At 47.7% G+C, this 25,008-nt stretch overlaps 1 protein-coding gene across 1 annotated transcript in view; it reads right to left on the bottom strand.

The window, feature by feature from the left end:
• Positions 1–22,724, bottom strand: part of ERICH6 (glutamate rich 6) — a 39,410-nt gene extending 16,686 nt beyond the window's left edge. Inside the window, exons 1-11 of the mRNA XM_038745593.1 lie at positions 22,697–22,724; positions 19,524–19,812; positions 18,756–19,420; positions 14,356–14,428; positions 11,609–11,703; positions 10,292–10,354; positions 9,881–9,936; positions 9,556–9,669; positions 1,181–1,276; positions 844–1,001; positions 260–327 (exon numbers count right to left, since the gene is read on the bottom strand). Coding sequence (XP_038601521.1) covers positions 260–327; positions 844–1,001; positions 1,181–1,276; positions 9,556–9,669; positions 9,881–9,936; positions 10,292–10,354; positions 11,609–11,703; positions 14,356–14,428; positions 18,756–19,420; positions 19,524–19,812; positions 22,697–22,724 — 1,705 coding nt within the window. The remainder of the gene's footprint in view (positions 1–259; positions 328–843; positions 1,002–1,180; positions 1,277–9,555; positions 9,670–9,880; positions 9,937–10,291; positions 10,355–11,608; positions 11,704–14,355; positions 14,429–18,755; positions 19,421–19,523; positions 19,813–22,696) is intronic.
• Between the last annotated feature and the right edge of the window lie 2,284 nt (positions 22,725–25,008).

Here is a 25,008-nt window from a genome sequence, read left to right as displayed (position 1 = left end):
GTCCCAAATGGGGCAGGGACTGTGTACAACCTGATTAGCTTGTACCTACTCCAGAGCTTAGTACAGTGCCTGGCAGTCAGTCAATTATACTTCTTGAACACCTACTGAGTGCAGAGCACTGTACTAAGCTCTTGGGACATGGTATGTGTTAAACAAATACCATTAAAAAAAAATTGACACCACCAAAAATGAGATGCTCTTTGAACTCTGGTCCCATTCCCCTTTCCTGCACTCGTCCAAGAAGCAGTAATGAACTCACGGTCTGTATAGCTGGACTGTTCCATTGCTATGCTTGCCGCATGTCTGGCCATCTGTCTCTCCTGTTGCCTATGAAACGAGAACATATAAGAAATTTCTCTACTGTGGCATGATGTTCACCAGGCTACTTAGTTGAACTCAGGCAACTTGGGAGAGCTCACCTCCTCCAGGAGGCCTTCCCAGACTGAGCCCCCTGTTTCCTTTCCTCCACCCCATCCCCCCTCTGCCCTACCTCCTTCCCCTCCCCACAGCACTTGTATATATTTGTACAAATTTATTAATCAATTTATTTTACTTGTACATATTTACTACTGTATTTTATTAATGATGTGCATATGGCTATAATTCTATTTATTCTAATGGTTTTGACACCTGTCTACTTCTTTTGTGTTGTTATCTGTCTCCCCCTTCTAGGCTGTGAGCCCATTGTTGGGTAGGGACCACCTCTGTTGCTGACTTGTACTTCCCAAGTGCTTAGTCCACTGCTCTGCACACAGTAAGTGCTCAATAAATATGATTGAATGAATGAATGAATGAACCCCAAGAAAGGCACCTCCCCCAGCCAATCAGATGGCCAGATATTACCTCTGCATGGCCCTTTCCTTTGCTCGTTGCCTATCAGCCTCACTCCAGTGGGCCGCGTGGGGTTTGATGGAGATTAAATCCAGTTGATCTCTCGAGAGGAGCTTTTTTTCTTGAAGCAAGAACTCGTACAGCTCCCGGAAGTTGTCGCAACAGAAAGGCTGCAATTGCCAAGCCTTTTAGCTCGTCCGTGAGGAGGTGGGTGAGGGGAACCAGACCGAGGTTCTCGGAGGAAACGCGTGACAAGATGCCCCCCCCGCATCTGCCAGGCCACCATTTCCCCAGCAGAGCATTCACACTCTCCCCTGAATGAACACCCCACTGTGAGTTTGCCTTTTACCATTTCTCTGGTGTTGGCACCCAGGTTCTCGGCAGACGGGAATGGCTGCAGATTGGAACCACAGAATTCACACACTGCTGGACTCTCCTCTGCCATCTAGGAAGAGAGGAAAGTGAGCACTGATTCTTCTTATTATTTTTAAGAATAATCTCTCCCATAAATCTACACCTTAATGTGGCAGGAGAGTTTGCATGCAATGATGGAACTTAGAATTACGCCATAGGCGCTCGTTGCGGGCAGGGAATGTGTCTATTTATTGTTGGATTGTACTTTCCCAATGTTTAGTACAGTGCTCCGCACACAGTAACTGCTCATTCAGTGAATGAGTGAATGAAAGTAAATGAATGACTGACTGAATGAATGAATGAATAGGCCTACCCATAACGGAAAAGTCTAAGCCGAAGTGTCAAACATAGTTGATTCCCCTGTGCTGGGCAGCAGCGGCATGGGAAAGAGTCAATGGAGGATGATCAAGTAAAATGTTGATCGAAGACAACAACAGAGAAGAAGCAAGATAAATCACTTCTGTATCTTTACCAAGAAAACTCCATGGATACTCAGACCAGAATAAAGATGGGATGTTCTGAAGAGGGTATGTCCATGGAGTTGCTATGGGTCAGAAATGACTCCATGGCATTTTAATAATAATAATACTGATATTTGTTCAATTCTTATTAGGTGTCAAGACCTCTTCTAAGCACTGGGGTAGATACAAGATAATCAGGGCCCTCAAAGGGTTTACAGTCTAAGTGGGAGGAGAACAGGTATTGAATCCTCATTTTAATAACAATAACAATAATAATAATAATAAAGATATTTGTTAAGCAATTATTATGTACCAGGAACTGTTCTAAGCTCTGGGATAGGTATAAGATAATTCAGTTGGACACAGTCCCTGTCCCATGTGGGGCTCACAGTCTCAATCCCCATTTTACAGATGAAGAAACTGAGGTACAGGCACAGAGGCACAGAGAAGTGAAATGACTTCCCCAAGATCACACAGCAGACAAGTGGTGGAGCTGGGATTAGAACCCAGGCCCTCTGACTTCCAGGCCTGAGCTCTTTCCACCAGCCCACACTGCTTCTCTTCCACCCATTGTCCACCTGCCCCACAGCCAAGTCTGAGCACTTGGATGGTAGCTGGCTATTCTCTCTCTCTAACTGTCCCTTTCCTTCCCCACCCCCTCGAAAGGAATCAGGCCCTCCATGGTTGGCGTCAGCTCACTGATTCATGGATTTGTTAAACCAGATTGCAGCAAATCCGAGCAGCTCAAGGTTGCTTCAGAAACAGAAACAGAAGTTTACAGGAACCATCTTATTCAGCACTGTTTAGGACTGAAGCATGAAAATGAAATCAAAGTGACTGGAGGTTCTGCTGATTTAGATGGGCACTAGATGTGGAATGATCATTTCCACATAAAGGAGTCCTAACTCCCACTCTTTTTAAATTGGGTTTGTGTGACCTTTTGTAATTTCTCTCCCTGGATGTCTTAAATTTCATTTTAGGAGATAATAGTAATAATAATAATGATGGTATTTGTTAAGCGCTTACTATGTGCCAAGCACTGTTCTAAAAACTGGGGTAGAGACAGGTAATCAGGTTGTCCCATGCAGGGCTCACAGTCTTAATCCCCATTTTACAGATGAGGTAACTGAGGCACAAAGAAGTTAAGTAACTTGCCCAAAGTCACACAGCTGACAAGTGGTGGAGCTGGGATTAGAACCCACAACCTTTGACTCCCAAGCCCGTTCTCTTTCCACTAAACCATGCTATCACCAAAGAATCAAAGCAGGGAAGCAGCATGGCCTAGTAGAAAAAGTAAAGGCTTGGGGGTCAGGGGACCTGGGTTCTAACCCTGGGTCTGTCACTTGCTTAGTATTTGACCATGAACAAGTTAGTTAATTTCTCTGCACCTCAGTTTCCTCACTTGTAAAATGGGGATTAAACACCTCTTTTCTGATCTTAGACTGTGAGTCCCATGTAGGATGGGGATTGTGTCTAAACTGATTATCTCGTATCTACCCCAGTGCTTAGTACAGCACATGGTACATAGTAAGCACTTAACAAATACCAACATTCATTCATTCATATTTATTGAGCGCTTAAAGTGTGCAGCACTGTACTAAGCACTTGGGAAGTCCATGTTGGCAACATATAGAGACAGCCCCTACCCAAGAACGGGCTCATAGTCTAGAAGGGGGAGAAAGACAATAAAACATGAAGACAGGTGTCAATACCATCAGAATAAATAGAATTAGAGCTAGATATACATCTTTAATAAAATTGAGTAGTAAATATGTGAAAATAAAAAGAATAGAGTAATAAATATGTACAAATATATACAAGTGCTGTGGGGAGGGGAATGGGGTAGCGTAGAGGGGATGGGGGCGGGGAGGAGGGGAGGAGGAGGAGGAGAGGACAAAAGGGGGAGCTCAGTCTGGGAAGGCCTTCTGGAGGAGGTGAGCTATCAGTAGGGCTTTGAAGGGAGGAAGAGAGCTAGTTTGGTTTGGCGGATGTGTGGAGGGAGGGCATTCCAGGCCAGGGAAAGGACATGGGCCACGGGTCGATGGAGGTTAGTGGCAGAGGAGTGGAGGATGCAGGCTGGGCTGTAGAAAGAGAGAAGGGAGGTGAGGTAGGAGGGGGCGAGGTGATGGAGAGCCTAGAAGCCGAGAGTGAGGAGTTTTTGCTTGACTCGTAGGTTTGACAGGCAACTGCTGGGGATTTTTGAGGAGGGGAGTGACATGCCCAGAGTGTTTCTGTACAAAGATAATCCAGGCAGCAGAGTGAAGTATAGACTGAAGCGGGGAGAGACAGGAGGATGGGAGATCAGAGAGGAGGCTGATGCAGTATTCCAGTTGGGATAGGATGAGAGATTGAACCAGAAAGGTAGTGGTTTGGATAGAGAGGAAAGGGCAGATCTTGGTGATGCTGTGGAGGTGAGGCCGGTAGGTTTTGGTGACGGACTGGATGTGTGGGGTGAATGAAAGAGTGGAGTCAAAGGTGACACCAAGTTTGCGGGCTTGTGAGACAGGAAGGATGGTAGTGCCATCTACAGTGATGGGAAAGTCAGGGAGAGGACAGGGTTTGGGAGGGAAGATAAGGATCTCAGTCTTGGACATGTTGAGTTTTAGATGGCAAGCAGACATCCAGATGGAGATGTCCTGAAGGCAAGAGGAGATATGAGCCTGGAGGGAGAAAGAGTAAGGGTGGAGATGTAGATTTGGGTGTCATCAGTGTAGAGATGATAGTTGAGCCGTGGGAGTGAATGAGTTCACCAAGGGAGTGAGTATAGATAGAGAACAGAAAGGGACCAAGAACTGACTCTTGAGGAACCTCTACAGAAAGGGGATGGGAGGGGGAGGAGGAACCCGTGAAGGAGACTGAGAATGACTGGCCAGAGAGATAAGAGGAGAACCAGGAAAGGACAGTCTGTGAAGCCAAGGTTGGATAGCACGTTGAGGAGAAGGGGTGGTCCACAGTGTCGAAGGCAGCTATTTAAATGTAATAAGAGACTAATCGATCAAGCCTTCAATGTGATTGGGGTATGGGAGAGATGTGGACATGAACCTAGTCCATTGGATTAAGCTCCATGAGGGCAGAGATTGTGTCTTCTAAATAATTATGGTATTTGTTAAGCCCTTACTATGTGCCAAGGACTGCTCCAAGCACTGAAAAATGATGGTATTTGTTAGCACTTATGGGGTGCCAAGCACTGTTTTAAGTGTTGGGGTAGATACAAGGTAAGCAGGTTGTCCCACGTGGGGCTCACAGTCTTAATCACCATTTTACAGATGAGGTAACTGAGGCACAGAGAAGTTAAGTGGCTTGCCCAAGGTCACGCAGCAGACAAGTGGCGGAGGTGGGATTAGAACCCACATCCTCTGACTCCCAAGCCTGATTTGACTGACTGACAAATGAGCCCCCCAAAAGACAGGACAATACTGAATTCTGTATAGAAATAACTGTCAAATGCTGAGATGGGAACAGCGTCTGGAAGAAAAATCCCATCTCAGGGCAACAGATATTCTTGCTGTCTCTAAGAGCAGGAGGAAACCATTTCAGCTAACACACATTTTGACAGTCAGTACAGAGAGAAAAGATTGGGAAGTATCAGTCTTTGGCTGCCATAGGAGGAGAATTCAGCACTTTTTTTTTTTCCTCCATTAGAGTCCCGATTCGAGAGTCCTTTACTCTGGTTATTCTGTAGAGGTGCTGATTTCCCCTTTCCTCTCCAAACTCCTTAAATGGGTTGTTGACACCTTGGCACAGTCTTCTCCAACTCCTCTGATATACGGCTAGCTGGCTTCCATCTCCTTCACTCCACTGAGACCACACTCTCCAAGGTCACCAATGACTTCCTCTTAGCCAAGTCTAATGGGCTTGACAATTCCTCTTGACCTCCTTCTTCTTCTTCCTCTTCCTCCTCTAGTCTATAAGGATTGTGTCTACTAACTCTACTGCATTGCACTTCCCAAGTGCTCTGCTCACAGTAAGCTCTCAAATATGACTATTGCTTGATTGGTTCACTGACTGACCTCTCGGCCACCTTCAAAAACAGTGACCACTCTCTTCTGTATATGCCTATCACCTGCAGTTTTCTTGATGCTGCTATTTCCTGATTCTTCTTATCCACTTCCTCATCCAACAGAAATTCCTTACCATCTGCTTTAAAGCAGTCAATTACCTTGCCTCTTACCTCACCTCACTACTCTTCTATTAGAACCCAGCCTGCACACTTCACTCTTCTAATACTAATCATCTCACTGTACCTCAATCTTGTCTGTCTCACAACTGACCTCTCACCCATGTCCTGTCCCTGGCCTGGACTACTCTCCCTCTTCATAATCTGACAGACAATTACTCTCCTCCTCTTCAAAGTTTTATTAAAGACACATCTCCTCCAAGATAACTTCCTTGTCTAAGCCCTCTTTTTTTCTTCCATTCCTTTCTGCATCACTCTGACATGCTCCTTTTATTCAACCCCCTTCCACTCATTCATTCATTATTAATTCATTGAATCATATTTTTTGAGTGCTTAATGTATGCACTCACCTATCTCCCCACCTCCATGCTGCTGATTCATTCATTCATTCTTTAAATCATATTTATTGAGCACTTACTAATAATAATGATGGCATTTGTGAAGTGTTTACTATGTGTGAAGCACTGTTCTAAGCGCTGAGGGGGATACAAGGTGATCAGGTTGTCCCACCCGGGGCTCACAGTCTTAATCCCCATTTTACGAATGAAGTAACTGAGGCCCAGAGAAGTTAAATGACTTGCCCAAAGCCACACAGCTGACAAGTAGCGGAGCTGGGCTTAGAACCCATGACCTCTGACTGCAAAGCTCGTGCTCTTTCCACTGAGCCACATGTGTGTAGAGCACTGTACTAAGCACTTGGGAAGTGCAAATCACCAGCATATAGAGACGGTCCCTAATGATCTTTACACACTGAGAGAATAAGACTCAGTAAGATTTACTCGAGCAGAGCACTGTACTAAGTGCTTGGGAGATCATAATACAACAATGAACAGACACATTCCTGCTCAAAATGAGGTTAGAGACTTGAGTGGGGGGGAGACAGACTTGAATTCATTCATTCAATCGTATTTATTGAGTGCTTACAGTGTGCAGAGCACTGTACTAAGTGCTTGGAAAGTACAAATGGGCAACAGATAGAGACTGTCCCTATCCAACAATGGCTCACAGTCTAGAAATATATCAAATTACTATAAATATATTATATACATTAATATAAAAATAAATAAATTACAGATATGTACAAAAGTGCTGTGGGGCTGGGACAGGGAAAAGCAAGGGGAACAAGTCAGGGTGACGCAGAAGGGAGTGGGAGAAGAGTTAAGAGGTGGCTTAGTCAAGGAAGGCCTCCTGGAGGAGATGTGCCTTCAATAAGGCTTTGAAGTGAGGGGGAATAACTGTCTGTTGGATTTGAGGAGGGAGGGTGTTTCAGGACAGAGGCAGGACATGGATGAGGGGTCGGCGGCGAGGTTGAGACACAGTGAGAAGGTTAGCACTAGAGGAATGAAGTGTACAGGCTGGGTTCTTGTAGGTGGGTAGTGAGGTGAGGTAGGAGGGGGCAAGGTGATTGACTGCTTTAAAGCCAATGGTGAGGAGATTTTGTTTGAGACGGAGGTGGATGGGAAACAACGGGAGTTTCCTGAAGAGTGGAGTGATGCGTCCTGAACATTTTTATAGAAAAATAATCTAGGCAGCAGAGTGAAGTATGGACTGGAGCTGTGGAAGACAGGAGGCTGGGTGGTCAGCAAGGAGGCTGATACAGTAATCCAGGCAGATTAGGATGAGTGTATTAATGTGGTAGCAGTTTGGATGGAGAGGAAAGGGAGGATTTTAGTGATGTTGTGAAGGTGAGACTGACAGGATTTAGTGATAGATTGAATATATGGGTTGAATGAGAGAGAGGAGTCAGGATAATGCCAAGGTTGCAGGTTTGTGAGACAGGAAGGATGGTGATACCTGTCTAGAGTGATGAGAAAGTCATGGGGAGGGGCCCACGGTACTTATGTACATATCTGTAATTTGATTTATTTATATTAATGTCTGTCTCCCCCTCTAAACTGTAAACTCATTGTGGATAGGGAATCTGTCCACTATATTATTATACTGAACTCTCCCAAGTGCTTAGTACAGTACTCTGCACACATTAAGCACTCAATAAATATACCTGACTATCTCTTTGGTGGTTAGTGGATAGAGCACGGACCTGAAAGTCAGAAGGTCATGGGTTCTAATCCCGGCTCTGCCACTTGTCTGCTGTGTGACCTTGGGCAAGTCACGTCACTTCTCTGGGCCTCAGTTACCTGGATATATGTAATATTCATTCATTCATTCAATCATATTTATTGAGCTCTTACTGTGTGCAGAGCACTGTATTAAGGGCTTGGGAAGTACAAGTCGGCAACATATACAGACGGTGCCTATCCAACAATGGACTCACAGTCTAGAAGAGGGAGACAGACAACAAAACAAAACATGTAGACAGGTGTCAAAATCATCAGAACAAATAGAATTCATATGGGGATTAAGACTGTGAGCCCTGTCCAACCTGGCTAGCTTATATCTACCCCAGCACTTAGAACAATGCTTGGCACATAGTAAGCACTTTAAAAATACCATAGTTATTATTATTCTCTGCCTTCATCACTGGCTTTCCACCTACTGACTGTGGGCATCCCTCAAGGCTCTGTTCTGGGTACCCCACTCTTGTCTCTGTACAGTTTGTTTCTAATTGCTCTCTGTCTTGGCACAGCCAATCTGGCTTCCAACCATAGCGGCCCTCTCTGCTCATTCCCTTCTTTAATGAAACGTTTTGGCTGATGAAGCCAGTGCTTGCTAGCAGGCCTTATAATAATGATGACAATAGCAATCTTCATATTAATAATAGTAATAATGGTACTTGTTAAGTGATTACTATGTGTCAAGCACTGTTCTAAGTGCTGGGACAGATAAAAGTTAGTCCCTGTCCCACGTGGGGCTCACACTCTAAGAGGGAGTAGGATTTAATCCCCATTTTGCAGATGAGGTACTTGAGGCACAGAGAAGTTAAGTGACTCTCTCAAGGTCAAACAGCAGACACAGCGGGGATCAGAGCCAGGTATTCTGACTTCCAGGTCCCAGGTCTTTCCCTAGTCCATGCTGTTTCTCTCCATAGAATTGAATAAAATATTTCACTTTCCTCAATTACTATCCAGGAAAACCTGCAGGAGAAAAGGATTGGCTTCACTCAACACCAACCTTTGTGGCCTACATTAAGATTTAACCTCTCATTTAAGATTGAGTTGATTTTCCCAGCCATCCTGTAAAAAGCCACCATTCCTTTCTACTCTGTTTTTCAGAGTTTTTCCATCAGTTTTTCAATCAACTTTGGACAGGTCACTTAAACTTCTCCGTGCCTCAATCTCTTCATCTGTAAGGAAGCAGCATGGCTTAGTGGAAAGAGCACGGGAGTCAGAGGATGTGAGTTCTAATCCCGGCTCCACCACATGTCTTCTGTGTGACCTTGGGCAAGCCACTTAACTTCTCTGTGCCTCAGTTATGTCATCGGTAAAATGGGGATTAAGACGGTGAGTCCCACCTGGGACAACCTTATTACTTTGTATCTCCCCCAGCACTTAGAACAGTGTTTGGCACATTGTAAGTGCTTAACAAATACAAGAATAATAATAATAATAATAATATGGAGATTAAGACTGTGAGCCCCATGTGGGACATGGACTATATCCAACTTGATTAGCTTGTATCTACCCCAGCACTTAGTAGAGTGCCTGGCTCATAGTAAGTGCTTAACAAATACCATAAAAAAATTGTTTGGGAAACAAGGAGCAGGGATATCACCTGCAGAAGTCTGTCCTGGAGAAGTTCTGGCTTGAAGGCCAGAATGGTTGGTGGTCCAACGCTGGCAATCGTTCGGAGGGAGGGCTCCAACAACCTCAGATAGTCTTCCTTGAACTTCAAGAAAAGAAAGAAGTGTAAACACTTCGAACCCCTGAGAACAAACCATGTAAGGTCCTTGTGGGCAGGGAACGTGTCTACCAACTCTGTTGTATTCTCTCGAGCACTTAGTACAGTGCTCTGCACACACTAAGTGCTCAATAAATAACACTGACTGATTGGTTGAAAATACTGTTGATTAATTGGTTGATTGTCAGGGCAATCTTACCTCCATGTCGCATAGAATGTCCAAGGTCTTATCCTGGGTGGAGGTTGACCATTTCCCTGTGAGAAGGCAGTGACAGTTAGGAAGGTGACACCTCTCCGTCTCTTCAACCCTTTCTTTTGGGAGAGCCCATCTCTGGGAAGCTCCCGGCAACCTCTGCTTTTTCCTTGAAGCTTCACTTCATAGCCACCCACCTTAAGGAGTGAAGTGGCATCGTTTATTAAATGTCCTTCCTCCCTTAGGGCACTTGGCCTGTTTCCTTCAAAGTCAACTCTGGCAGAGCAGAAAGATGAGATGACAAGAAGGAGCTGAAACCCCTCTTAGGATGGGTACCCTGGGCTCTTGCGGTGGCATCTCTATCTGGCGACATCCTCACCCACCCCACAAAATAGAGATTAGGTAGAAATCATTTACTTTTGATTGAAGAAACAAAACTCTTGGTGCTCTTTTTCTTGATCATCCCAATCGTTTTCTGGGCTGGAATGAAAATAATAACAATAATAATAATAATAATGGTATTTGTTAAGTGCTTACTATGTGCCAGGCACTGTATTAAGCACTGGGGTAGATACAAGCTAATCGAGCTGGACATAGTCCCTGTCCCATGTGGGGCTAACTGTCTCAATCCCTGTTTTACAGATAAGGTAACTCAGGCACATGGAAGTGACTTGCCTGTGGTCAGACAGCAGACAAGTGGTGGAGTTGGGATTAGAACCCATGACCATGATTCTATCCACTACCCCACATCACCAGGGGGAAACAACTAAAATGTGTGGGGAGAGGGGAGTGGCAAGGGTGACCCTCACTCTGCAGGTGGGAGTCAATGCTGGAGCCCACCATTCATGGGAATCCAGTAGTTCCACTGAAGGAATCTGCAGGTCTCTATACACCCTGTTACCCTGCAGTCACTGAGGACTTCCCTCCTGTTGTAGAACGATGGCATTCTGCTCTCCTGAACTGTAAACTCAGAAACTTTAAACTCGATCAATCAATCAATCAATGGTATTTATTGAGTGCTTACTCTGTGCAGAGCACTGTACTAAGCACTTGGGAGAGGTCCTCAGACTTCCAGGAAATCTAGGGAAAGTGCCTGTGTTTAGATAGTAAGTTAGACTCTAAGCTCATTTTGGGCAGGGAGCATGTCTGCTAATTCTGTTGGACAGTATTCTCCCAAACACTTAGTACAGTGTTCTGCACATAGCAAGCACTCAATAAAGATGGTTGATTGATTGATAGAAAGGAATATTCAGTTGCTCCACTGCAGTAGCAACTTCCTCTTGGAGCCTGGCTGGACTATAGCTTGTAGCAGGGAGCGGGTCTTCAAGTAGCTCAGAAAATGACCACTCATTCCCCCTGACTGCCAAGGGATGACCTACGCCAGTCTTTGTCCAGTTTCAAGAATGATCTGGGAGGTGGGAAATCTGGGATGTTTTAATAGGTCCTTACCCTAGCTGGGTTGAAATGAAACATTAATTAACTGCCCCGTGAATGAGGGACCTAAGACCTGAGGTGCTTGGATTTCATCCTTAATCCTTCAACTGACTCCACGGGGACCCTCCTGGTGGCCTGGAATCACACAACTAGTACAGCCCCTGCATCCCTGGCATCCAATGAGTGTCATTCTGGGTCTGGGAAACTTGGTGGGATTTTGAAGGAAGAAGGAGCCCCAGAGGGAAACTTGGATTCCACCCATTTGAATCCAACGTACTACCAGGTGAATCAGTGTCTCACCCAATTGGTTTTTATTGAACTTGTCCAAAAGCCAACTGGTTTCTGTCTGAATCGACACTTGCATTGCCAAAGGTTCCTCAGGATGGGAGTCTGTCCTGAATTGAAGACAAAATATGGCCAGTCAAAGTTGTGGTTGGTCTTCCATTCCTTTACAGAAAAACAGGTGTGAATAACTCCTAAGTCTCAAACTCTTTTTTGTTGTTGTTTAAATGGTACTAATTATTGTTATTATGGTATTTGTTAGGTGCTTAGTATGTGTCAAGCACTGTTCTAAACGATGGGGTAGGTTACAGAGAACTAGGTTGACCCAAATGGTGCTCATCTCTAAGTAGGAAGGAATAAGATTTAGTCCCAATTTTACAGATGAGGTAACTGAAGCAAAGAGAAGTTAAGTGACTTGCCCAAAGTCACAAAGCAGACAAGTAATAATAATAATTAATAATTGTGGTATTTGTTAAGGGCTTACTATGTGCCAGGCACTATACTAAGCTCTGGGGTGGATACAAGCAAATCAGATTGGATACAATCCCTGTCCCACATGGGATTCACAATCTTTATCGCCATTTTACAGATGAGGTAACTGAGGCCTAGAGAAGTGAAATGACTTGCCCAAGGTCACCCAGCAGACAAGTGGCAGAGCCAGAATTAGAACCCAGGTCCTTCTGACTCCCAAGCCCGTGCTCTTTCCACTAGGCCACACTGCTTTGTCTAAATCTTTTGAAACAGCATTCCTCTTGCTTTTGCCAACCCTGGAGAAGTAAGCAGGAAGCCACAAATACAGAGGTCATCCCATCCCCTTCTTCCTTGACAATTTTTAGGCAGGGAGGAGGCCTGGTGGAGAAGAGGACTTTGTATGTATGTATGTATGTATGTGTGTTTGTGTGTGTGTGTATGTGCACACATGCATGCATGTGCACACATAGACATCCACACTGAAGATTCCCAACTGGTTCATTCTCAGTGATGAACCAGTCATCCTGTAGACTGTAAACTCGTTGAGGGAAGGGAATGTGTCTGTTTATTGTTGTATTGTACTCTCCCAAGCACTTAGAACAGAGCTCGGTAAATGGTAAGCACTCAATAAATATGATTTAATGAATGAATGAATGATGACTTCTGGAGTGGATGGGAGCAGGAAAGTTGTTGTCCAGTGTCACTGGAAGCTCTCCCAGTGTCACTGGAAGTACATTATGAGCTTTATCCTTGACATATCTGTCTCATTCGACCCAGATATTTAATCTGTCAACAAATACTATTGGTTCAAGCGTCACAACATTGCTAAAATCTGCCTTTTCCACTCTAGCCCAACTGCTATCAAGTTGATCCTGAATATTCCCCGAGGACCTAGTTCACTGCTCTACCCAGAACAGGCATTAAGTGCTCAATCAGATCATAAATGTTATTGATGATGACAGAGAAGCAGTGTGGGCTAGGGGATAAGGCATGGGGCTGGTAGTGAGAAGGACCTGGGTTCTAATCCAGCCCATAGTAAACACTTATCAAATTCCATAAAAAAGGATGAATGATAATTAACAAAGTGTTCACAGTCTCCATCAAAATTCACCAGTGCCACTAAGAAATTCGTTGCAATCGGAAAATTGCTTCTCAATCAATGGTATTTATTGAGTGCTTACTGTGTGCGAGCATGAATTAAGTACTTGGGAATAGAGTAATTGGACAGCATCCCTGTCTTCAAGGGACAATTTCGCAAAGGAAGTTTTATGATACGCTTGTTCTAGGGAAAGAAAAAACCCAGTAATGGTCAAAACTGCAAATACCCATGAAAAATATCTATTGAGAGGAAATAATTCTCATAGATAAGATTAAAAATCAAGGCCAGCCCCAAGGGTAGCTAGACAAAAATAAGTGCACACCCAGCAGTGAAAAGTAAAATCCCATGAGGAGCAGCTCACGGAAGATTTAGAAATAACAAGTGTGGTTCCCTGTGTTCTTGCTTCCATTTTAAGTGAAAGCGACTAACTGCAAGGTGAGGCAGAGGCTTGCCTCTATGGAGAGTATGGAAAGCATACTATGGAGTATACAATGGAGAGTAATTATGGAGGGTGTATACACACACACACACAAACTGCAAGGTGAGGCAGAGGCTTGCCTCTATGGAGAGTATGGAAAGTATACTATGGAGTATACTATGGAGAGTAATTATGGAGGGTGTACACACACACACACACACACACACACACACACACACACGCGCACACACGAGTCCTTATCTCCATCAGGCCTCCTTTCTTCCTAAAAATTGCCAGGGAGGAAGGGGGTGGGATAAACTCTGTACCTGTGGTTTCCTGCTTATTTCTTCAGGGGTGGGGAATGTTGTTTAAAAAGATTTACACAAAGCAGTGTGGCCTACTGGAAAGAACATGGGCCTGGGAGTCATAAGGACCTGGGTTCTAATCCCGATTCTGCCACTTGTTGCTGGGTGACCTTGGGCGAGTCATTTCACTTCTCTAATTTGGCTACTTTGGATGCCCGGACAATTCCCCTCTCCCATCCCCAAAGCATATCTGTAGTTTATTTATTTGTACTGATGTCTGTCTCCCCCCTCTAGACTGTAAGCTCACTGGGGGAAGGAAATGTGTCTGTTCATTGTTGTATTGTACTCTCTCAGCATTTAGTACAGTGCTCTGCCCACAGTAAGCACTCAATAAATAGGACTGAATAAATGAATAAACAGGGTTACACAGCTCAGCTAAAAATAAAACAATTGCTAATGTTTCTTTTCTTACCCGCTTTGAGACATGATGGAGTCCGATGATTCTCTTCGAAATGTAGTCAAGGCTCTAGGGATCTTTGTGAAACCTGTTTAATGACAAGGAATTTTAAATTCCAGTTGCTCTAACTCTTGCAGCATTTTTATATTTTTATGTATGTATTTCTATGGTATTTGTTAAGGGCTTATTATGTGTCAAACATTCTCCTAAGTGCAAGGGTAGATTCAAGCTAATCACGCAGGACAAAGTCCCACTTGGGGTTTATGTAGGAGGGAGAACAGCTGTTGAATCTCCATTTTACAGTTGAGGAAACTGAGGCACAGAGAAGTTAAGTGAGTTGATCAAGGCCACACAGCAGACACCTGGCAGAGCACAGAATCAGGATCATTCACTTTGGATTATGCAGAGCCTACCCCACCTCATTTGGCAGGTCTCATAAATGAGAAAAAGGGCATTCATGTTTTAAAATAAACTGACATGACATATTAGGTCATTGCAAAGTTGCATGTTTTGGAATCAGCATCTTTGTGTTATGGCCCTTCAATCATGATGAGATATTGCTAATTATTTCTAGGATCAAAGCAAAACCAAAGAAGAATGAAACTTTCTTTATTACCGACCACCTACCAACTCTGTTACATTGTACTTTTCCAAGCACTTAGTGCAGTGCTCTGCACAAGGTAAGTGCTCAATAAATTCACTCAATCGTATTTATTGAGCGCTTACTGTGTGCAGAGCACCATACTAAGCTCTTGGGAGAGTACAAAACAACAATAAACAGACACATTCCCTGCCCGCAACTGATTGATTACTGGGGGAAAAGCCATAGCCCATCCAGACCAACGCCCTGTTTCCAAAACTGGTGAAAGGATGGTTGGAGGATCTGTGTTGATATTGACCGCATCACATCCATCCTTGGGGTTTTGGATGGTCCACCCAACACTCCAAACTTTCCACCTATAACACCCATTATGGACAGCTGACCCCCAGACTTGCCCAAACTATTCTTGAGTTTAAATTCTGAAGTAGATTTAATAGTCTAATCCCTCTAGACTGTAAGCGCATTTTAGGCAGGGAACAGTTCTACCAACTCTGTTGGTAGTACTCTCCCAAGGGCTTACAAGTACAGTGCTCTGCACACAGTAAGTGCTTCATACTCCCTTCTGTGTCACCCTGACTCGATCCCTTGCTCCTACTTCCTCCCCCCATCCCACAGCAATTATGTATATATCTGTCATTTTATTTATTTATATTGATGTCTGTCTCCCCACCTCTAGACTGTGAGCTCGTTGCGAGGGGGGATTGTCACTCTTTATTGTTGCATTTTCCCAAGCACTTAGTACAGCGCTCTGCACACAGGAAGCGCTTAATAAACAGGATTGAATGAATTGAATGAATGAATGAATACATGATTGATTGATTGATTGATGGTTAGATTCAGAGACATTTTCAACTCAGGATCGAACTTAGGCAGACTTTCTCCGTCCCCCACCCCCATTTCCCCTCCAGTAGCTGGGAAGGGGGAGGACTTCCTGCTGACTGGAGCCCTGTGCAGCAACACCATGGGTCCCAGGGATAAGCTCAGGTTTTGCAAAACATTGGCTGTAATGTCCTTCACAAGGCTGGAGAGCAAGGCTACAGTGCAAACCTTCTCACTGTGCCTCTTTCTCACCTGTCGTGCCGCTGACCCCTGACCCACGTCCTACCTCTGGCCTGGAACGCCCTCCCTCCTCACATCTGCCAATCAATCACATGTTCCTCCCTTCAAAGCCCTACTGAGGGCTCACCTCCTCCAAGAGGCCTTCCCAGACTAAGCCCCCCTTTTCCTCAGCTCCCCCTCCCTTCCGCGTCACCTCGACTTGCTCCCTTTGCTCTCCCCACTCAACCCCATAGCATTTATGCGTATATGTATATATCTATATTTATATTGATGCCTGTTTATGTCCTTGTCTGTCTCCCACACCTCTTGACTGTAAACCCGTTGTGGGCAGGGATTGTCTCTCTTTATTGCTGAATTGTAATTTTCAAGCATTTAGTACAGTGCTCTGCACACAGTAAGTGCTCAATATATATGATTGAATGAATGGAAAGGTTGAAGGTGATATAATAATAATTGTGACATTTGTTCGTGGCTTAGTGGAAAGAGCATGGCTTGGGACTCAGAGGCTGTGGGTTCTAATCCCATCTCCACCACTTGTCAACTGTGTGATTTTGGGCAAGACACTTCACTTCTCTGTTCCTCAGTTACCTCAACTGGAAAATGGGGATTAAGACTATGAGCCCCATATGGGACAACCTGATTACCTTGTATCTACCCCAGCGCTTAGAACAGTGCTTGACAAATAGTAAGCGCTTAACAAATACCATCATCATTATTATTATTATTATTATTATCGTTATTATTGTTATTATTATGTGCTCACTGTGTGCTAAGCACTCTACTAAGTGTTGGGGTAGATATGAGATCATCAGGTCCCACATGGGGCTCACAGTCTAAGTAGGAGGGAGAACAAGTTTGAATTCCCATCTTGCAGATGAGGGAATGGAGGCACAGAGAAGTGACTTGGCCAAGGTCACACAGGAGACAGGTGGCCAAGCTGGGTTTAGAACCCCAGGTTCTTTGCTCCCTGGGGGTGGTACACTATCCACTAGGCTATCCTGCTTCTGTTAGTCAGCTTCTGTTAGCCCTCCTTTCCTCTTTTCCTACTCTCTTCTGCTTTGTCCAGACTTGCTCCCTCCCCATCCCAGCCCCATAGTCCTTATGTACATATCTGTAATTGATTTATTTCTATTCATAATATTTAATAATAATAATAATAATAATGATGATGGCATTTGTTAAATGTTTACTATGTGCCAGGCACTGTACTAAGCGCTGGGGCGGATACAAGTAAATTAGGTTGGACATAGCCCCTGTCCCACATAGGGCTCACACTCTTCATCCGTATTTTACAGATAAGGGAACTGAGACCCAGAGAAGTGAAGTGACTTGACTAAGGTCACACAGCAGGCAAGTGGCAGAGCTGGGATTAGAACCCAAGACCTTCTGACTTCGAGAAGCAACGTGGCTCTGTGGAAAGATCACAGGTTTGGAAGTCAGAGGTGATGGGTTCAAATCCCTGCTCCGCCAATTGTCAGTTATTTGACTTTGGGCACTTCTCTGTGCCTCAGTTACCTCATCTGTAAAATGGGGATTAAGACTGTGAGCCCCACGTGGGACAAGCTGATCGCCTTGTATCCTCCCCAGCGCTTAGAACAGTGCTTTGCACATAGTAAGTGCTTAACAAATACCAAAATTATTATTATTATTCCAGGCCATTGGTCTATCTGCTAGGCCACTGTCTCTCCATCTAGACTGTCAGCTCATGGTGGGCAGGGAATGTGTCTGTTTATTGTTGCACCGTCCTCTCCCAAGCGCTTAATACAGTGCTCTGCGCACAGTAAGAGCTCAATCGATATGATCGAATGGGCACAGAAGAGATTAATATGGGCAGCCGGTGCACCCCTGCCCCCTCCCCACCCAAGTCCCCGCGCTCTCTGCCCTAGCTTCTCTGTTCCCAGCTTTGGGGCATGGCACGGCGTAGGGGGCACGAGGCAATGGGTAAGGGGCAGTGGGCATGGAGCATGGGGCACAGGGCATGGGGCACGGGCCATTGGGCACGGAGCACGGGGCAATGGGTAAGGGTAGAGAAGCAGCGTGGCTCAGTGGAAAAGAGCCCGGGCTTTGGAGTCAGAGGTCATGGGTTCAAATCCCAGCTCCGCCAAATGTCAGCTGTGTGACTTTGGGCAAGTCACTTAACTTCTCTGTGCCTCAGTTCCCTCATCTGTAAAATGGGGATAAAGACTGTGAGCCCCACGCGGGACAACCTGATCACCTTGTAACCTCCCCAGCGCTTAGAACAGTGCTTTGCACATAGTAAGAGCTTAATAAATGCCATCAAAAAAAAGGGGGCAGTGGGCACGAAGCATGGGGCACTGGGCATGGGCCATAGGGCATGGGGCACGGGCCATTGGGCACGGGGTACGGGGCATGGGCCACGGGGAACGGGGCAGTGGGCACGGAGCATGGGGTATGGGGCACGGGCCATTGCGCACGGGGTACAGGGCACGGGACATTGGGCACGGGGTACGGGGCATGGGCCACAGGGAACGAGGCAGTGGGCACGGAGCACGGGGCAATGGGTAAGGGGCAGTGGGCACGGAGCATGGGGCACAGGCCATTGGGCACGGGGTACGGGGCATGGGCCACGGGGAACGAGGCAGTGGGCACGGAGCATGGGGTATGGGGCACTGGGCATGGGGCAGCGGGCACAGGACACAGGGCACGGAGCACGGAGCACTGGGCAGCGGGCCCTGGGCCTGGGGCACGGGGCATTGGGCCCTGCTGCCGGGGGCGCGGGGGGTGTCCCGGGTACTTGTGTGGGCAGCCTGTTCCTCGGCGCTGCCGCTGCCACCGGGGCCACCGCTGCCGCCGCTGCTGCTACTGCCGCTTTGGGTCCGGCTGCTGCCCGGCTCGGGGGTCCCAGGCGCCCCCGGCCCCAGCCCGGACCCGCCCCCGGACCCGCCTCCGGACCCCTCCGCCTCGTCCATGGCGGCCGAGGGGCGGCCGGGGGGCGGCCGGGGGTCGCTGGGGGCGGGGGTCTCCGGGAGCGGGGGTCTCCGGGGGTGAGGGTCTCTGGGGCCGGGGGTCGCTGGGGGCGGGGTCCTCCGGGGGCGGGGGTATCTGGGGGTGAGGGTCTCTGGGGGCAGGGGTCTATGGGGGCGGGGGTATCTGGGGGTGAGGGTCTCTGGGGGCAGGGGTCTATGGTCCGGGGCGGGGGTCTCCGGGGATGGAGGTCTCTGAGGGTGAGGGTCTCTGGGGCCGGGGGTTGCTGGGGGCGGGGTCACCGGGGGCGGGGGGCTCTGGGTGGTGAGGGTCTCTAGGGCTGGGGGTCGCTGGGGGTGGGGGTCACTGGGGGTAAGAGTCTCTGAGGATGAGGGTCTCTGGGGGTGAGGGTCTCTGGGGCCGGGGGTCGCCGGGGGCGGGGGTCTCTGGGGGATGAGGGTCTCTGGGGCCGGGGGTCGCTGGGGGCGGGGGTCTCTGGGGGTAAGAGTCTCTGAGGTTGAGGGTCTCTGGGGCGGGGGTCTCTGGGGGTGAGGGTCTCTGGGGCCGGGGGTCGCTGGGGGCGGGGGTCTATGGGGGCGAGGGTCTCTGGGGGTAAGAGTCTCTGAGGATGAGGGTCTCTGGGGCGGGGGTCTCTAGGGGTGAGAGTCTCTGGGGCCGGTGGTCTCTGGAGGTGAGGGTCTCTGGGGCCGGTGGTCTCTGGAGGTGAGGGTCTCTGGGGCCGGTGGTCGCTGGGGTCGGGGGTCTCCGGGGTCGGGGGTCTCCGGGGACGGGGGTGTTGGGGGTGGAGGTCGGGGGTCGGAGTCTTTTGGGGCGAGGATCCGGCGCGGGCTGGGCTGGGCGCTCCAGCCCAGTGTTGCGCACAGGGTCTCCCGGGGAAACGGAGCGCAGGGGGCGGGGGGCGGGGGAGCGGAGTGGGGGAGGGGAGGGGAGGAGAAGGGAGGGAGGGGAGGGGAGGAGAAGGGAGGGAGGGGAGGGGAAGGGAGGGAGGGGAGACCCTGCCCGCTCCCCCACCCCCTGGCCTGCTCAGAGCATCTTCCCTATTATTATTATTATTATCAATCAATTACTGGTGTCTATCAATCAATCGTATTTATTGAGCGCTTACTATGTGCAGAGCACTGTACTAAGCGCTTGGGAAGTACAAATTGGCATCACATAGAGACAGTCCCTACCCAACAGTGGGCTCACAGTCTAAAAGGGGGAGACAGAGAACAGAACCAAACATACCAACAAAATAAAATAAGTAGGATAGAAATGTACAAGTAAAATAAATAAATAAATAGATAAATAGAGTAATAAATATGTACAACCATATATACATATATACAGGTGCTGTGGGGAAGGGAAGGAGGTAAGACGGGAGGATGGAGAGGGGGACGAGGGGGAGAGGAAAGAAGGGGCTCAGTCTGGGAAGGCCTCCTGGAGGAGGTGAGCTCTCAGCAGGGCCTTGAAGGGAGGAAGAGAGCTAGCTTGGCGGATGGGCAGAGGGAGGGCATTCCAGGCCCGGGGGATGACGTGGGCCGGGGGTCGATGGCGGGACAGGCGAGAGCGAGGTACAGTGAGGAGATTAGTGGTGGAGGAGCGGAGGGTGCGGGCTGGGCAGTAGAAGGAGAGAAGGGAGGTGAGGTAGGAGGGGGCGAGGTGATGGAGAGCCTTGAAGCCCAGGGTGAGGAGTTTCTGCTTGATGCGCAGATTGATCGGTAGCCATTGGAGGTTTTTGGTGTCTAGAGAGCTTATTGTGTGCAGACCACTATACCGCGTGGGATAGGAACTATGCCTGATATGCTGACATTATATCTACGCTAGTGCTTAGTACGGTGCTTGAAACATAGCAACGATTATAGTAATAATTAATAATTGTGGTATTTAAGTGCTTACACAATGTTCCAGGCACTGTACTAAGCGCTGGGGTAGATACAAGCTAATCATGTTGAACACAGTCCCTGCCCCTCATGGGGCTCATGGTCTTAATTCCCATTTTACAGATGAGATAACCCAGGCACAGAGCAGTTAAGTGACTTGCCCAAGGTCATACAGCAGGCAAGTGGCGAGCCGAGATTAGAACCCATGACCTTCTGACTCCCAGGCCCGTACTCTAGCCATAGTAAGTGGTTAAAACCACTGTGATTATTACTGGACACCCTTCAGCCTCAGGCACATCTACATCCACCTTCCCCAACCTCTAGATCAGCCTGCAAATTGCAGGCCACAGTTCTAAACCCTCCCTTGACCCCAAGGATCCAACCAGTTGTCACCCCAGTTCCTTTCCAAACTCCTACTGTGACTCTGCACTCACTGCTCCCACTTCTCTCCTCCAATTCTTCCCTTGACCCTCTTTAAGGTCACCAATGACCTCCTTCTTGCCAAATCCAGTGACCTGTATTCTGTCCTTATCCATCATTTCTGCTGCCTTAAACGCCTCTGGACATTTGATATTTGTCCCACCCTCAACCCCACAGCACTTATGTACATATCTTTAAATTACATAATATTCATTCAATCATATTTGTTGAGTGCTTACTGTATGCAGAGCACTGTACTAAGTCCTTGATGTAAATTATTCATATTAATGTCTGTCTCCCCCTCTAGACTGTAAACTCACTGTGGGCAGAGAACGTCTGCCAAACTCCAGTGTATGGTATTCTCCCTAGCACTTAGTACATTGTGATCAGTAAACACCACTGATTGATTAATTGATCACCCCCTTCTCCGGTAAACAGTATTTAACTCTGGCTTCACCTACACTGTCTTCTCCTGGTTCTCTTCCTATTTCTCTGACTGCTCCTTCTCAGAGTCTTTCACAGGTTCCTCCCCTGTCTCCCACCCTCTAACTTTAGGGGTGACTCAAGGTTCAGGGCTGGGTTCCCTCTTATTCTCCATTGACAACCACTCCCTTGGAGAACTTATTTTCTCCCACAGCTTCAACTGCCATCTGTAAGGTGGATGATTCCCAGATCTCCATCTCCAACCCTGATTGCCCTCCTTCTCTCATTTCCTCCTGCCTTCAGTGCATCTCTACTTGGATTATCCCTATGACACCTGAAACTCAACATGTCCAAAACAGAACTCCTCATCTTCCCACCCAAAACCAGTCCTTTGCATGACTTTTCTATCACCATAGGCAACACCAGTAAACTCCCTGTTTCACAAGGCTGAAACTGTGATATTATCTTTGACTCATCTCTCTCATTCACCTTGGACATTCAATCTGACAAAATCCCTTTCTGTTCTACCTTTGCAACATCTCTAGAATCTTTTCCTCTCCATCTATTTATTTATATTAATGTCTATCTCCCCCTCTAGACTGTAAGGTCGTAGTGGGCTGGGAGTGTGTCTGTTTGTGGTTATGTTGTACTTTCCCAAGTACTTAGAACAGCACTCCACACACAGAAAGCATTCAACAAATATGAATGAATGAATGAGTGGATGAATGCTACCATGCTGATCCTAGCTCTGATCATTTCCCTCTTTCTCTGCTGCATCAGTCTCTTTGCTGACCTCCCTGTCTCCTGTCATTCTGCTCTCCAGTCCCTATTCCATCCCACTGCCCAGGTTATTTTTCTGAAAAACTGTTGAGTCCATATCTCCCCACTCCTCATAAACCTCCAATTGTTTCCCATCCACAGCCACATCGGACAGACACTCCTCACAATCACCCTTAAGGCATCCAGTCACCCCTCACCCTCCTACCTTACCTCACTGATCTCCTACAACAACCCACTTGGTACACTTCACTCCTATAGCACCAACCTACTCTCTTTGCCTTGATCTCACCCATCCCACCTTTGCCCAAGTCCTTTCTTGGGCCTGGAATCCCCTTCACTTTCATATCTGTAACTGTGCCTCAGTTACCTCATCTGTAAAATAGGGAGTGAAAATGGGAGCCCTTTGTGGGAAAGGGACTGTATCCAACATGATTATCTTGTTTCTACCCCCAGTGCTTAGTACAATGCCTGGGACATAGTAAGCACTTAATCAATCAATCAATCAATCGTATTTATTGAGCGCTTACTATGTGCAGAGCACTGTACTAAGCGCTTGGGAAGTACAAATTGGCATCACATAGAGACAGTCCCTACCCGATAGTGGGCTCACAGTCTAAAAGGGGGAGACAGAGAACAGAACCAAACATACCAACAAAATAAAATAAGTAGGATAGAAATGTACAAGTAAAATAAATAAATAAATAAATAAACAGAGTAATAAATATGTACAACCATATATACATATATACAGGTGCTGTGGGGAGGGGAAGGCGGTAAGGCGGGGGGATGGAGAGGGGGACGAGGGGGAGAGGAAAGAAGGGGCTCAGTCTGGGAAGGCCTCCTGGAGGAGGTGAGCTCTCAGCAGGGCCTTGAAGGAAGGAAGAGAGCTAGCTTGGCGGATGGGCAGAGGGAGGGCATTCCAGGCCCGGGGGATGACGTGGGCTGGGGGTCGATGGCGGGACAGGCGAGAGCGAGGTACAGTGAGGAGATTAGTGGTGGAGGAGCGGAGGGTGCGGGCTGGGCAGTAGAAGGAGAGAAGGGAGGTGAGGTAGGAGGGGGCGAGGTGATGGAGAGCCTTGAAGCCCAGGGTGAGGAGTTTCTGCCTGATGCGCAGATTGATTGGTAGCCATTGGAGGTTTTTGAGGAGGGGAGTGATATGTCCAGAGCGTTTCTGGACAAAGATAATCCGGGCAGCAGCATGAAGTATGGATTGAAGTGGAGAGAGACACGAGGATGGGAGATCAGAGAGAAGGCTAGTGCAGTAGTCCAGACGGGATAGGATGAGAGCTTGAATTAGCAGGGTAGCGGTTTGGATGGAGAGGAAAGGGCGGATCTTGGCAATGTTGCGGAGCTGAGACCGGCAGGTTTTGGTGACGGCTTGGATGTGAGGGGTGAATGAGAGAGCGGAGTCGAGGATGACACCAAGGTTGCGGGCTTGTGAGACGGGAAGGATGGTAGTGCCGTCAACAGAGATGGGAAAGTCAGGGAGAGGACAAGGTTTGGGAGGGAAGACAAGGAGCTCAGTCTTCGACATGTTGAGCTTTAGGTGGCGGGCGGACATCCAGATGGAGATGTCCTGAAGGCAGGAGGAGATGCGAGCCTGGAGGGAGGGGGAGAGAGTAGGGGCAGAGATGTAGATCTGGGTGTCATCTGCGTAGAGGTGATAGTTGAAGCCGTGGGAGCGAATGAGGTCACCAAGGGAGTGAGTGTAGATTGAGAACAGAAGGGGACCAAGCACTGAACCTTGGGGAACTCCCACAGTAAGAGGATGGGAGGGGGAGGAGGAGCCTGCAAAAGAGACTGAGAAAGAACGACCGGAGAGATAAGAGGAGAACCAGGAGAGGACGGAGTCTGTGAAGCCAAGGTCAGATAACGTGTTGAGGAGAAGGGGGTGGTCCACAGTGTCAAAGGCAGCTGAGAGGTCGAGGAGGATTAGGACAGAGTATGAGCCGTTGGATTTGGCAAGCAGGAGGTCATTGGTGACCTTTGAGAGCGCAGTTTCCGTGGAATGAAGGGGACGGAAGCCAGACTGGAGGGGGTCGAGGAGAGAGTTGTTGTTGAGGAATTCTAGGCAGCGCGTGTAGACAACTCGTTCAAGGAGTTTGGAAAGGAATGGTAGGAGGGATATGGGACGATAACTAGAAGGTGAGGTGGGGTCAAGAGAGGGTTTTTTTAGGATGGGAGAGACATGGGCATGTTTGAAGGCAGAGGGGAAGGAACCAGTGGAGAGTGAGCGGTTGAAGATGGAAGTTAAGGAGGGGAGAAGGGATGGAGCGAGAGATTTCATAAGATGAGAGGGAATGGGGTCAGAAGCACAGGTGGCCGGAGTAGCACTTGAGAGGAGGGAGGAGAGTTCCTCTGAGGATACCACTGGGAAGGATGGGAGAGTAGCAGAGAATGTTGAGAGCCGGGGGGTTGGAGAAAGGGGGGAAGAGACTTTGGGGAGGTCGGACCTGATGGATTTAATTTTGTTAATGAAGTAGGAGGCCAGATCGTTGGGGGTGAGGGAAGGAGGAGGGGGAGGAACCGGGGGCCTGAGAAGGGAGTTGAATGTACGGAAGAGCTGGCGGGGGTGAT

Source organism: Tachyglossus aculeatus, chromosome 1, assembly GCF_015852505.1.
Source record: "Tachyglossus aculeatus isolate mTacAcu1 chromosome 1, mTacAcu1.pri, whole genome shotgun sequence".
NCBI classification, from domain to species: domain Eukaryota; kingdom Metazoa; phylum Chordata; class Mammalia; order Monotremata; family Tachyglossidae; genus Tachyglossus; species Tachyglossus aculeatus.
This window is presented reverse-complemented; position numbering and strand designations above follow the sequence as displayed.